At 41.1% G+C, this 13,778-nt stretch overlaps 1 protein-coding gene across 5 annotated transcripts in view; it reads left to right on the top strand.

The window, feature by feature from the left end:
* TMC5 (transmembrane channel like 5) overlaps positions 1 to 13,525 on the top strand; it is a 32,316-nt gene extending 18,791 nt beyond the window's left edge. For 3 of the 5 annotated variants that reach the window (XM_055803809.1, XM_055803810.1, XM_055803808.1), the window contains 15 exons: positions 873 to 1,024; positions 1,630 to 1,774; positions 2,351 to 2,506; positions 3,088 to 3,254; positions 3,906 to 3,984; positions 4,373 to 4,470; positions 6,184 to 6,279; positions 6,864 to 6,939; positions 7,777 to 7,910; positions 9,067 to 9,240; positions 10,613 to 10,691; positions 11,034 to 11,126; positions 12,247 to 12,345; positions 12,643 to 12,688; positions 13,261 to 13,525. In XM_055803809.1, the coding sequence (XP_055659784.1) occupies positions 873 to 1,024; positions 1,630 to 1,774; positions 2,351 to 2,506; positions 3,088 to 3,254; positions 3,906 to 3,984; positions 4,373 to 4,470; positions 6,184 to 6,279; positions 6,864 to 6,939; positions 7,777 to 7,910; positions 9,067 to 9,240; positions 10,613 to 10,691; positions 11,034 to 11,126; positions 12,247 to 12,345; positions 12,643 to 12,688; positions 13,261 to 13,376 (1,710 nt within the window). In that variant the 3' untranslated portion in view covers positions 13,377 to 13,525. The remainder of the gene's footprint in view (positions 1 to 872; positions 1,025 to 1,629; positions 1,775 to 2,350; positions 2,507 to 3,087; positions 3,255 to 3,905; positions 3,985 to 4,372; positions 4,471 to 6,183; positions 6,280 to 6,863; positions 6,940 to 7,776; positions 7,911 to 9,066; positions 9,241 to 10,612; positions 10,692 to 11,033; positions 11,127 to 12,246; positions 12,346 to 12,642; positions 12,689 to 13,260) is intronic. The other 2 variants (XM_055803811.1, XM_055803812.1) reach the window with 2 other exon arrangements.
* The last annotated feature ends 253 nt before the right edge of the window (positions 13,526 to 13,778 follow it).

Below are 13,778 nucleotides of genomic sequence, written 5' to 3' on the forward strand. Positions count from 1 at the left end.
TGATCCTGTGAATTTTGCTCCTTTCCAAAGCTTTATTCTTCCAAGGAGCACACAGATCTTTCTGTGGCAACCCACTGAACTCAGTGTGGCCTGGAAACAGGAGGATCTTTTTGTTGTGTGGAGATCTTTATATTCAGGGAATAAAGTCCCAGGCTGTTTTTAAACAGGAAGATTTTAACTCTACTAGTATTCAGCAACGAAGTGATCTGAGAAGATGACTTACTCATTTTTTCACTTTTGTTTTCCGGCTTTGCTGTAAAAAAGTCTGTCAATTTTATTGTTGTTAAAGGATTTCTCTAGTTAATAAACAAAATTCTGCTCTTACTAATGCTTAGTTGAGATCTTTTTAAAGTGGAAAGGTGTCAGCCTTTTCTTTCTAAAATTGCTTTTAAAGTGCTGTGTTTTGTAGTGCTGTTTAACTTTGCAAAGTGCAGTCACCATTGCAGGGGTTCAGCTGTAATGTAGTAGCTAATGTTGAATGCCATATGCTTCCTTCCCGTTTCCTTCATAGTTGATACAATTTGTCAGTACAGAACTTTGTTCCTAAGAAAGAAGCAGTTAAGCGTTTCGTTCTTCAGGAATTTTCAGACAAGATCAAATTCTGCAAAGGTGTTGAATGCTCGTGACCATCCCACATGAATCTTACCAAGAATGAAAGTAATTTATATATCTCTAGAAGCTCTCAAAACTGAAAGATTTGAGCTGATAGAAGGAAAACAAAGAGCCTGATATTTAGAAATTTAATCACACCTGTGATTTCACAGTAGGGAATGGGACAGCTCTCACTTCTATTAATTTGACTTCAGATGATGATACTTTCCACCATATACAGGTGATATGCACGTCATTCAGAATATTTGCTATCTTTTCAGGGTTATTTTCAACAAACAGTACTGTACTACGGCTTTTATACCAATGCTACAATAAGTAAAATAGAGAACGGTCCACCTTACAACATGCAGCTGGCCTATATTTTCACTGTTGGAATATATTTTGTCATCTGTTTTCTTATCTTATTGTTCAGGTAAAATAACAATATATTCTTACTTCACTTATATTGAGGGGGGGAGGGGGAACAGAACAACAACATCAAAGACCCCCACCCTGTCAATAATTGGCAGTAATAATTACCCGAGTATGTTTCTGTAAGTCCTTATTTCCCGGTTTAGAGTTTAAATAGAAGTTTCTGCTCAAAATACAGTCTTTAGAAATCAAACCTCTATTAGAAAAATGAAGAATAGCTGCAAAATAGTAGGGGACATGCAGAGAATCCCAGTTCAAACTGATGAATAACATGATCCCACTTATCTTCTGGTATTGATGTGACCTTCCAGATGTAAAGATTGGCAGCGACAAGTAGCAGAAGGAAATGTGAGAGTTGTTTCTTACAATTAAGTTTATTTTCCATGTTGTCTTATGTGATATGCTCTGACATATGGACTTGGCGGTCCTGGGTTAAAGGTTGGACTTGATGATCTCAAAGGTCTTTTCCAACCTAAATGGTTTTATGACATAGGTCCAGTAGCCTTGGGACATGATAGAAAAACTGACAAATCTCCCTTCTTGCCCTGCTGTATAACTTGATCTATTTCCCCATTATGCATCTCACAAATTTAATTTTCATTGCAGCATGGCAAAATCCTTCTGCAGGAACTTCATTAACCCTCAGACATACTCTGGAAATGCTAGCAAACTTCTCTGCACTTGGGACTTCAATATAACTAATGAAAAAGCTGTGAAGCTGAAACAAAAGAATCTCAGCACACAAATAAAGGTACAAAACACACTGGAGGTATGAAAAGGTATAAAGGTACAAAACTAGCATGTCTGAGTCACTCTGTCGGAGACTTATTTGTGTATGTACATACAGGTCTCTGGCAGAGTGACTCAAGGAGTTAGTTAGCTAGTCCTGTTCCTAGTAAACTCAAGGCTAACTGTCTGTTAAGTTTGATTTGGTTTGAACTCCTGGAGTTGGCTTAGCTACTTGTTTTTCTTTTCTCTTTAAGCTATACGTAAATATTTGTGTGCTTCTGTTCTACTGAATGAGTGAATCTCTGTGACTATTAAATCTTTGCCAAACAGAGCATTTATGCTGTGTTTCCTTCCTACTATTTAACCATTTTATAAACCAAAGGCAGGCTTGTAATATTATCTGTGAAATAAAGTGTTACTGTCAAGAGAAAAGACTTTGAGGATAGAACGCAAAGTTGTCCATTAAATGTTCCCAGGGTATTACTCTGCCCATCTTCTAGAGAAATAATCTTCCATTCAGTCTGTCAAGTAGTTACTTGAAACAAGTTTTGCTTTATGCTGACCAAGGAATTTATCATTAAGAATTGTTTCCTTGCAGGAAGGCCTCACTGAAGTAAACCAAGAAGTTCTATATTTTTCTGTAACAGAGAGAGTTGAGCGTATTGTTATTCATCTTGTTTCTTGGGTTGCTTCCCTGGGAACAGCAGTAGCTGCTTGTGCTGGTGTTTACTTCCTTTCCATTAATAACTTAAAGGTAAGGACAGATTTTGCAGTCTCTTTTTTTGAGATCTGTTTTTCCACATGGATATCTTACAATGAGTGCAAGCAGTGATCTGTTCACTACTAGGACTGTAGGAAAGCATACCTGTTGTTTCTGCTAACGCAAACACAAATTCTGCTGTACCTAAAAAGCTGGTTTGCAAAGGCTTGCACCACGGGGGGCTGTGGCAAGAGCATAGGACCTGAGGAGTCTGAGGAAGTCTCTCCCTCTCACCCCAGCAGCTGCTTGCCTGGGCTCAAGGGTACTGTAGGGATAGTGCAGCTGGTGATCTTGAAAGAAACAGCGAGAAGAAGCCTCAGCCAGGCCTGCCCCTCCTTTGCCTGGGAGCTGCATTTAAGCTGGGGCTCCCACCCCTGATCCTGTGTAATGTGGGGGAAGGGGAAGGGGGTCACTGTGCTGCTGGACATGGGCCCATAAAACATGATGGGAACATACAGGGGAGGTGTGCCAGGTGTCTTCCTTGTGGACGCAACCTGAGGCAGCATTTTGATTAAGGTTCTGAGTTAGGGTTGTTCGGTTGATTTTTTATTTTTTCTTCCCTGCCCCACCCCAAGCTGTTTGTGAAAGGGCATAAAAATGACCTAGAGGGCCAAGCTGCCATGTTGGTGCTACCTGTTGTTGCATCTCTCCTCAACGCATTCATCCCGTTCTTCTACTCGTGGCTTGGACACCTGGAGAGATTTCAGACTCCTGGATACCAGATATACATCGCTATTACCAGGTATTTATTGCTACCCCCTCTGTGCTTTTTGCCTGGAGTTGTCTGACTCTTTGACAATAACCTGTGTCTAGATGGTGTATCGGGCAGTAGGGAGTTATGGAGGAGAATTCACCTTCTCCAAAGGTTTCTGTACACTCTTCCCTCCATGTTTAATTTGTCTTCTGTGAGTCTTCTGGAGTGTTACATCTCTGCATGAGAATGGGGTATGGTTTCCCTCTCAATTAGGCACACTGTGACTCTGGGATTGGTTTTGTTTGTAGCTTCCCTGCATGGCCCCAGGGGCCATTGGCCTCCCAGGGAAAGGAAGGGGAGAGAGGAGTGAGGGAGGTCTTACTTTGATACAGATGCCTGGCATTAACACCATGTAACCCCTGGTGCCCCTCAGACCTTCCTCCCCTGTAGAGCCTACCCACCCAACCCGCAGCCTGTGTAGCTGAGGCTTGTGCCAAGGTTGTCATGTCCAGCTCCCCTTCTGCCAGGACAATAGAATAATGCTGCACCCCAGCTCTGAGGAGAGTTCCTGTTAGTCTTGGCACTCTGCAGTGCTATTGTTGTTCTAAGAAGAGGTAATGAAGTGTAACCAACAGTCACCCTGCCATCATTCCCTTCAGTGAGTTTATCAGTGCAGTTACTGTTACTTTTTCTTTTTAGAAATATCATCCTGAAAATATCGATTGTTGGAATACTGTGCTACTACTGGCTTAACATTGTGGCTACATCGGAGTCACAGGTAAAGTCTCAAAAGTACAGATCTTTCACTGACAATGCCAGGTTAGGAACCACTTTGATAAGAACCTTGCTCCAGCAAAGTCAAGTCCATATAGTGTCTTGGAAAGCTGAATTTGCCACCCCAAAGTTGTGGTTTCTTTTTTTTTTCAAGTATTGCCATCTTTAAAGAAGTGAACTGTAGGAGAAAATTAATCACCCAACTTGGGTTTCAGCTGGTTTGCAGCATTGCTCAATGAGAGGTCAACTATAATTAGTCAGGCTGTTAGCAAATCCTTGATCTGTAGCCCACGTTTCTGATGCTCAGGCATTTGGGAGCAATGTTAGAATCACATGATTTTTGGTTTCTAGATACATATTCTTTTTTTTTTTTTTCCTTCTACTTCTTAAAGTGCTGGGAAACCTTGGTTGGCCAAGATATCTATCGTCTTGTTCTAGTTGACTTTGCATTTTGTTTGCTTGGCTCTTTCTTTGGAGAGTTTTTACGAAGGTGAGTGCTACTTTTTAAATCTTGTTTTTATTCACTAAGCAAAGACACCAAAGACATGGTCTTTTTTTCCAGTGTGGGAAAAGCAGTCCAACAGAAGCATGGCTGTGGCACCACTGAAGCTTCCTTGGTTTTCTTTACCAGGCTTGGTCTAGTCTCTGGGTACATGGCTTGTGTATATTGCAGCTCCTCCTTAGGAGGTCAGAGTGTCTACCACCCTGCTCTCCCAACGTGTCCTTTTTTCCTTTGGAGATGGAAGCACAGGCAGGGGGGGAGCCACATTGTACTCCTGTGGATCTCCTGAATAGGGTAACAAAAACCCAAGTGTCTCAAGCAGAAACTTTTCTGCATCTGCAGAGGCACGCTGCTGATTTTCCTTGGTATGTCCCCCTGTAACTTTTTTCCTCTTAGTTATGTCACTCTACAGAGTGCACACAAGCTTAAAATGTTATTTTAATCAGTATTATTAAGGATGTAGCGTAGACTCTGCAGCATGGTGAGAAAGTATTTTTAACTGAATATGAATACAGCTACACATGTAAGCCAAAAGTCCTTACTTTTGACATCCGCTGTGTGTACCTTCCTATTGCCAAATGTTATTTATGACTTACGGCAGTCGAGTATTTCAGTGCTTGCCAGCTCTACAGAGCATTTAGGGTTCCTGGCTATACTTGTGCAGGAGATCCATTGTTTGCTTTTTGCCCATGATGTGAATGAGATTGGCTTACAAGGTAGGACTTCATATTCAATTAACACAAAACAACATTGAGAAGCCCTTGGAGACTTTCCCTCCACAGCTCTTTCCAGTGCACTTTAACCCTCTTTCTGTTCTGGTTCTGTTCAGATAGGAAACCGCCTCCCAGCAGTCACTACTGAAACTGCAGTGTCAGCTGTGATGAATGTCCTCTGCTAAGTTGTGCAAAAGCACCAGACTTACAGCTGTGAAAGATTAGAAATACAGTTGCTCACATTTATTTGTATATATTCAGAGAACCCCCCTGAAATGCTGTTGATGATGCAGCTGAAAAGGTGGTACCAAGACCTATATTCAAGGCGAGATGGGATATTTTATATATTCAAGACCAAAATCTTTATTGTTCTTACTACAAGAAGCAGAAACTGTATCTCCCCAGCTCAGGAAAAATGAGGTGATAAAAAGGAATTGTTTGGCCTCCTTAGGAATCCTCTGAGTACTTGGTTACCTGTGTATGTCTCAACTACTTGCAACCTCGGTTAGTTTGAAGTGGGATATACTCTAGGATATATTAAGAGTATCAATCTACAATATTCAGTATTTTGGTTGAGGCTGAAAATTCTCAGGACCCAGAAACTGAAAAGCTGTTACAGTTTTGTGCTGAGGGAGCTTGCCATTTCTACTGTTGAAGAATAAACACACTTTTTTGATATAGTTAAACATATTTATTTTTTTTTAGTTGCATTAAAAATATCTTGGGTCTTATTTCAATGCTGCTTTGTGTGCTATGGGAATCTGCTTGTGCCAAATTCTCAAATTCTGTTTCAGTTCTGATGTGCTGTCTATTCAACAAGCTGTGGCTGCTTTGCATGACGTGTGGTTAATGCAGGCCCTAAATAATTTGTCGTTGATGCTTGTACTCAGGAGGTCATTTGTAAAGATTTATACAAAGGCTTTTATCACTTAAGAAATTCTAATGTGCTGTGGTTTGGTTTTGGTTGGGATTTTTTCCCCCTCCCCAGAATTATTGGAACGACGGTCTGTGTGAGCCTGGGGCTGCCAGAATTTGATATTGGACGAAATGTTTTAGATTTGATCTATGCACAGACTTTGACCTGGTAAGTGTTAAATTTACAGCCAAAACTTCGTTTGCAATTTGAAGAACCATGGGACATTCTTATTCTGACACTTCTGAGTGTTTCCTATCATGGGAAAAAGAACAGGATAAACGCCTGGGAGAGATGACACATTAAGTACTTTTGTAAGGATTGTGACTTGCCAGTTCTCTTTGTAATTATGCAGTTAATAACAATAACTTTAGTCAATAGTTTACCCTGTGGCTACCTGGTCTGGGAGAAACCTGTAAAAGGAACATCCCAGGGTTTTGTTTACTTTGCCACGGGAATGGTGTTCCTGTTGAAATAGTCTCAATATTAAACCCTGGAAAAGATACCTTATTTCTAAGAATGAGTTACTGCAATTCTAAGAGAGTTTTGCAGATGTGTACATGTATGTTTGAAGTTGCACGTTTTTAAAGGCTGACTTACTATTACAGGGTCAGTGTTAATATAATTACATTTCCAAATAACCAAATACTAACTGTATACGAAGTTAGTGTGATATTTTTGGCTTTCAGTGCACTGAGAGCTGTGAGTGAATAGTGAAGCTGTAACTTACAACTCTTACAAATCCTTTCTTGTAGGATCGGTATCCTCTTCTCACCTCTGCTGCCTGGTATTCAGATGATATCATTTTCTATAGTATTTTATGTGAAAAAGGTAACAAACTTTATATGTAATCACCATAAACTAACACCGTTTGAAATCTGGGCAGAATTTTTTGTGTTAAAGTGCAGTTTTGTCTGGAGGCTTGTGGAGTTTTGCATTTAGGGGAGCAGTTTTGTTGATTGCGTTCTGGGCTGTGGAGTTTGCTTTAAAGGAACACAATTTAGATGCACACCCTTGAATTCACAAACCTGTGAAACTTGAGGGCTGGGTGTGTGTGTAGGAGTTATAGAGGGATTAAGAGGACAGATAGAGAGGGGAGAGAATAAACGAGTAAAATTAAAGGCTGGGGAATTAAAGGTGTACAAGTGCATATGTCAGCATAGTCACTCAGCTTGTGGCTGTGACTTCGGCTTCCCACGCATCCCCCAGCAACACCCCTGCCCAAGTTATCTGAGTGTAAGCAGGGTGATTCAGCTGAAGATCATGGTGGAAATTTCTTTTCAAAATTCTTTGTCTCAGTAGTATGACTGGTTGGTGGGTCATAGAACAGTTTGTAGTGTATAATGTAGAAGAACAAAGCTATAGCTAGGAAAATTGATTCAGACTTCCCTGAACTCTGGGTTTGGGTATGCTACAAAAGGAAACTACAATAAAGTCCTGAAGAACCTTTCAGAACCTCATTTTGCCTCTTACTATTTAAAGATTCTTGGAGTTTTCCAAAACTACAGTGTATCTATCAAATTAATATAAAAGAATTTCTTGGAAACTTTTGATAGATGCTATTCCAGCACTTGCCACCAGCAATTTCAGTGAGATTGACTTAAACCAAGTTGAAGTGGCACCGGTAACACCATTCCAAGAGTCCGTTTACCTTTCATCTCTGTAAAGGTCAGTCTGATGATGAATTGCCAACCCCCTCGCAAAGTCTGGAGAACTGCTCAAATGACAACATCCTTCATGTTCCTACTGTTTTTCCCTTCCTTCCTTGGAGTCCTGTCTGTCATTGGAGTCACTGTCTGGAGGTATGGAGGATCACTGGCATTCAAGCTTACTATGTTATGCTGTGTGACCTGGTACCAGGCAGAGGAATCTGCATTTTTCTATAGAAAAAGCTGTATTAATTTCTAATGGAAGGTTTCAGATGTTAATGAGATGTGCTGTGTTCTGAAAGCAAGATATGCTCAGGGAGGTTGCAAGAATGTGGTTAATGCAGTAACTTGTCCTAAGTGGGAAGAGAAACAGAGTTGCTTTCAAATTTTAGGTTCCTATTTAAATCTCACAGCAAATTTTACTTTTCCTTCTTAAAAGTCTGTGACCTAGTCCTAGTTCCTGGACTTATTTGTTATAGGGCACGCTGGATCTGCAGTGGAGAAACACCTGGAAAAACTCAGTTGAGGTCACTTCTGGATTATTTACAAATTTCAAAGGCTCTTTTTGCAGGGAGTGCTAACCTCTGCAATAATGCGTCTCTGTTGTTACCAGTATTTTAAAGCTGCTTTGTTTATGTGTGTCTTAAGTCTGGTCCCAGTAAGGAGGGCAGCATAGATACCCCTTTTCTTTTTCTTGGCAATTCTCAGCCACATGATTTCAATATTTAATGAGGCAGGTGGCTACATGTGAAACCAGGTGGATGAAAATGTCAGAGCAAACATTTCCAGGTGGCAAGTGGGAATTTCAGACTGGGGTGGTTCAGATTCAAAGCGAACACCACTTCCCTATTTCAGTCTACCTGAAAAAGTTGATTCTTGCCTTACTTCAGCACATTGTGTTGTTACTGAAATCTGTAGTCACTCGCATCCTTAAAGGCAAGGTGAAATGATGGTTCCATTAAGCACCTGTGGTGAAACTTTGAAAATTCAGATTTTTCAATTTGCTGTAGCTTGCACTACAGTGATTGACTTGTTACGTTTAGGTCAAGATGGTGTTCACAGGGCTTGGTACAGCTCTGTTGCAGCGGGGCCTCTTGCCTCTCACTGTGCAGTCTGGGGTGGGCATTTTAATGGCCGGAGAGTGACCCAAGTTAAAAATCAAACGTAGATCATGGATGTTTCCTAAGAGTCCAAAGAGAGCAGAGGGCGATAGCAAACTAACAAGCATCTTGATGTACAAAATCACAATGTCAAGTAAATGACTGGCTAATATATGAAGCTTTAAGTAGCTATTTTCTCACTATTTCAGATTAAAACCTTCAGAAGGATGTGGTCCTTTCCGAGGTTTGTCTTCTATGTATGCTGCAGTCTCTGAGTGGATAAAAATACTGGAAAATTACACTGCCTCCAAATGGGTAGTGTGGATCTACCATAACTTAATTACAAGTGAACTTTTCTTCTTCATCCTCTCTGTTATTATTCTGTAAGTACCTGCTAATGAAAAGCTCTGGAAAAGGACCTGAAGTGAAAAAAACTGGCTGTGGCACAGCAGTTTAAAAAAAAATAATAATTGCAAAGTGCATTTTAAAGCATCAGAAATGGTTAATATATTAGAAATCTGTGTATTTGAAGTACATAAAGAATTTATAAAACCTATTCCTTTTATGTTAGGATGCTAAAGCTCTTTACAACCAGCTTCATGCTAACCCTAAGATACACTGCTTTTAATTGAATATTTCTAGTTTACTGCTGCCCAAGCTCCAGATCTTATTACCACTGGCACTCTTAGCTTTGGGAACGTCAGCACAAGGGAACATGATGTGTACAGTTGGCAGGATAGATTGCCTTTTTTTTTTTTTTTTTCTTTGGGCGGTTTTTTTTTCCTCTCCTTTGTCGGTGTTTTTTTTTTTCCCTTTTGTGTTTTTCTTTCCCAGAGGAGAACAAATCAATAGAGAAAGAGCAAGCTTTCACAAGCACAGGCAATACAGGCCAGATGTATACTAGGACCCTGAGTGATATAAAAAGCAGATGTTTGGGAGGTGGTTGCTTTCTCTTTTCTGACCATTTCTCATCAGTGGAGTCATTAGTGGAGATGATACCATGTAAAGAATAGCTGAACTACCGCAGGGGCACTGCGGTGGAAGAGCATGGTAGTGTACGAGCAGCATGTTAAATTGAGCAGATCATATGGGGAGCTGCTAATACGTAGGTTGCAGCCTGCTTCCAGCTAATCTCAGATAAATTTGCATACCGCCCCACTGGCTGAAGTAAATTATTTTGGCAAAACCAGCCTGTGCATGTTAGGCAACAAGCCCACTGGTAGGGTTTGATGTTGTAGCTGTGTGCTTGATGTTTCTGGCATGCGTCGTGCACACCTAAGAGTCCAAACCTGTTCTCATAAAACAGGATCCCATCCATTCTAGTGGGAGCAGGGTTGGCCTGGAAGCAGTAACTGTTCTGCGTTGTGATTTAAGGTCCAGGCCTGTGTCTAAGCAAATGACGCAAAGTTGGGTAAGAGCATGAGGTTCCTGTTTGTTATCAGGAACGCACCTTGTATTGTTGACTGACTTGACTTGGACCTCTCGCCTTGAATACAAGTCCATAAATCTTTGGGTCTTTTCCAAGAGAATGTTTTAAGTAATTTCATGGGTTTGCCATTCCATGTGTAATTGTATGTATACTTTTTTTTAATATGTGTGTGTATATATGTATATGCATGTATAGATATGTGTACATATAGATTTAATGGATGAAATAAACAAGATAACTTTCTGTTTACACAGTGACTAGGAAGAATACTCATGGGTACGAGTGCTCTTATGTTGGACTTTGTGTTGTGTTTTTTTTTTTTTTAGAATTATTACTTATCTTTACTGGCAAATAATAGAAGGAAGAAAGACCATGACCAAACTCTTACGTAAACAAATTATTAATGTAAGTTTGACTTTCAGCTTTATTTTATTTTTTTAATTTGGCTTCCTTGTTGATTGTCTCATCCTGCTATTGTAGAGCTGTAATCTGCTTTTTCTGTGACAATACAAGGGAGGGTGGGAGCCTTCCCCCATGGGAATTGCAGGGAAACTTAACTCACAAATCGAGTTGTTGCCAAATAATTTTATCTTCAAGCTGTGCTGCTGCAGCTCCTTCTCTAGACAGATTATTTCAGAATAAAAGGAATTTTAATGATTATTCTGGTTAATGGTTACTTATAGGCCTTGAGCTTCTCAAGAATGTTTAGTCTATTCCAGCTAATGATCAAATATGTCTTGACCTTAGGAAGGGAAAGACAAAATATTTTTACTTGAAGTACTACGGGTGCTGCAAAGGGCAAATCAAATCACATCTGTGGCAAGAGGACAAGGCCAGCAGGTCAGTTTGGTAGTTCCAGATGTTGCTGTTTCAATTATGTGCTTGGTACCATTTCGTGGGGTTCTTCCAGCCTTGCAAATAGGCTGCCATTTTGGGATATGTCTGCATTTAAAGCTTCACATAAATTGATTGACTGCTAGTTAACTCCAGATAGAAAAAGGATACCATGGAAGTTCCCTATTTGTTCCAAACTGGAATTGAGCCTGGGAAAGATACAGAGAAGTCTGTACCCTCACTAGACATCATTTATGATTATGAAACTGCAAAAAAAATTCCTAATCTAGATGTGCAGTGATGGTTGCTAAAGGGTTTGGCCACACTTGAACCTTGCCTAGACTAAGGAGGAGACTGCCTTCCTCCCCTGACTCTGGATTTCCTTTGGGGTTTATGGTTTGTGCCCCCCCCCCCCATCTTTTCAGCTGAGCTAAAACGGGGTGCTTCGACCTAACCCCATTTTAAATCCCATACCGCTTCAATACAGACAGCTAACGTCTTAGACTTGAATTTGTTTTGTCAGTCAGTCCTGCCTGCTGAGACATCAAATTAGTGTTCAAATGTGTGCATATAGGCACTGTACTGTGGTTTTGTTTAGGTTGAGTGAAAACTCTTTGACCAACATACTGGTGAAGAAAAAGGTTTGTTAGGCTCTCCTCCCTTCTCCCCCAAAAAAGCAAACCCCCCTGTATGAATGGCCATCATTAATGTGGTAATACAAATTTAAAAAAGCAAATATTGGTATGGATATATTGAATTTATACTCATATTGATAAATATAAATACATATGTGATAATATAAGTAAATATTGACTGTGAAAAGGGGAGCTTAAAGTGACTGGGCATTTTCTGTGTGCTGGGGGGTTTTAAACACTAGAGAACTGGCCATCTTCAGGGTCACAGGTGGGACTCCTGAGGGAAAGGTTTGATAGCCCACAAAATGTGGCTACACTCGTAGTTGTTAAGTCTACATTTCAAAAGAGATGCCAGAATCATCTCATTGTGGAGCTAGTAGAGAAGTTGCCTCCCTCAGGGAGGGGCGATAGCCTTGGGTGTGAGTAGCAATGATCATGTCATGACTGGAAGCCAGGACTCAGAACTGCTAACGGCACAAACTGTCTTTCAGAGCAGCTCTTCGTTCCAGCTGCACAGGCAGCCTGGCCAGCTGGTGCCAGGCTACCCCACGAGGGCACCTGAACGACATGAAAATGCACCCTATGGCGAGGTGAGGTGGTCGAAAGAAGGAACTCTTTGCTAGGTTTCTCCATATAGAACCTGGGGCATGATACAGACAGTGTGCATATGTTGAACAAAGAGGTCATCCCAAGTGTATAGAAATAATCTTAAAGATTAATTTGAGCAGGTACAAAGATGTAATCAGAGTAGCTGTTGGAGTACTCATGCTCACAAACCTGCCTAAGGGCTGGAGGTTTTGTTACGGGTAACTGCCATCTCTTTAAATACAAGGTAACAGGCACCAGGGAAACACCGGTCTAAATCTACTTGTGAATTTTGTTTTCAGTATCCCCGTGCTGCTGGGATCTTGAGGGGGACTGGCTTCCCGCTAGGTAAGCAACAGATGCTGAACACAGAAAGCAGCTCTGAGAAGCTCAGCTCAGCAAAAATGTTTGGCGTAGGACAGAGACAGTATGTAAGAGCTTGGTGTAAGAGGCACAGAATTTTAGCATCGTGTATAAAGACGAAACAAAAAGGCTGGGTTTCTGGGATAAACATTTTCTGTAGGATGTGCATATTGGTAGCTTGTGCTGTTGGTGGCGGTTCTGAAGGCTGATCGCAAGCTCCTGTGTACCAGTGAGTTGAGTTTCTTTGGGCAATGAGCGCTTTGTCTTACGGGAGCAGCAGGCACAGGCAAGAATATTACATCACATTAGAGGGATTTTTAACATCTTAGCGTGGAGCTAAGAGGTTATTGATGATGTAGAGTGGCTAGGACATGGTGTGTCTGGAGTAAGAAAAGCTATGGAAACGGTGTGGTAGCTTGAACTATTCCTGGTTTACACAAACATGTAACTTTTCCAAATAGTTGACAAGTGGGACACTTAAGTAGCACAGGGCTTCTTACTGGGGGCAGCTGTACCAACATCAGCACCGTTAACGCCACTTCCTTTGTGGAAAACAGATGCAGAGCCATCCCAGCCCAGCAGCAGGTCAGGCATGTCTGAGGCCGTGGCACTCGCTCTGCGTGCTAGAGAAGCAGCTCAGCGGGAAGACGAAGATGGTGACAAAGATTTCTGACCGTGAGTGGGCAGAACCAATAATAAAGGTTAAGTCACGGACTGACGTTCTGCAGAAAGCAGTACTCGCTTGCACTGATAACTGCTAGAGCCATTCAAACACCTTTTGTACCCCTAAATGGAAGAAAAAATAGAACAGATGGCACAGTGCATCTCGACTGTAGTTTATTACTGTGGTAGGGAATATCCTGCGTGTTTGGTTAGGTTCTGAAGTGGTGATATTCTGGCATTAGTCAGCCTTCCCGCAGGACTGGCCCTTGCCTCGGTGCAGTCAAGGTCCCTCCACAGCTGGTCACTTGGCCTCTGCTAAATGTAAGGAAACTTGTGCCTAATTGTAAATAAAAGCTTTGGTCTAAAAATATTTTCATACCAGTTATATTGTTCAAGCTGCTTTTATCTGATC

Source organism: Falco peregrinus, chromosome 5 (assembly GCF_023634155.1).
Source record: "Falco peregrinus isolate bFalPer1 chromosome 5, bFalPer1.pri, whole genome shotgun sequence".
In the NCBI taxonomy this organism is placed as follows: domain Eukaryota; kingdom Metazoa; phylum Chordata; class Aves; order Falconiformes; family Falconidae; genus Falco; species Falco peregrinus.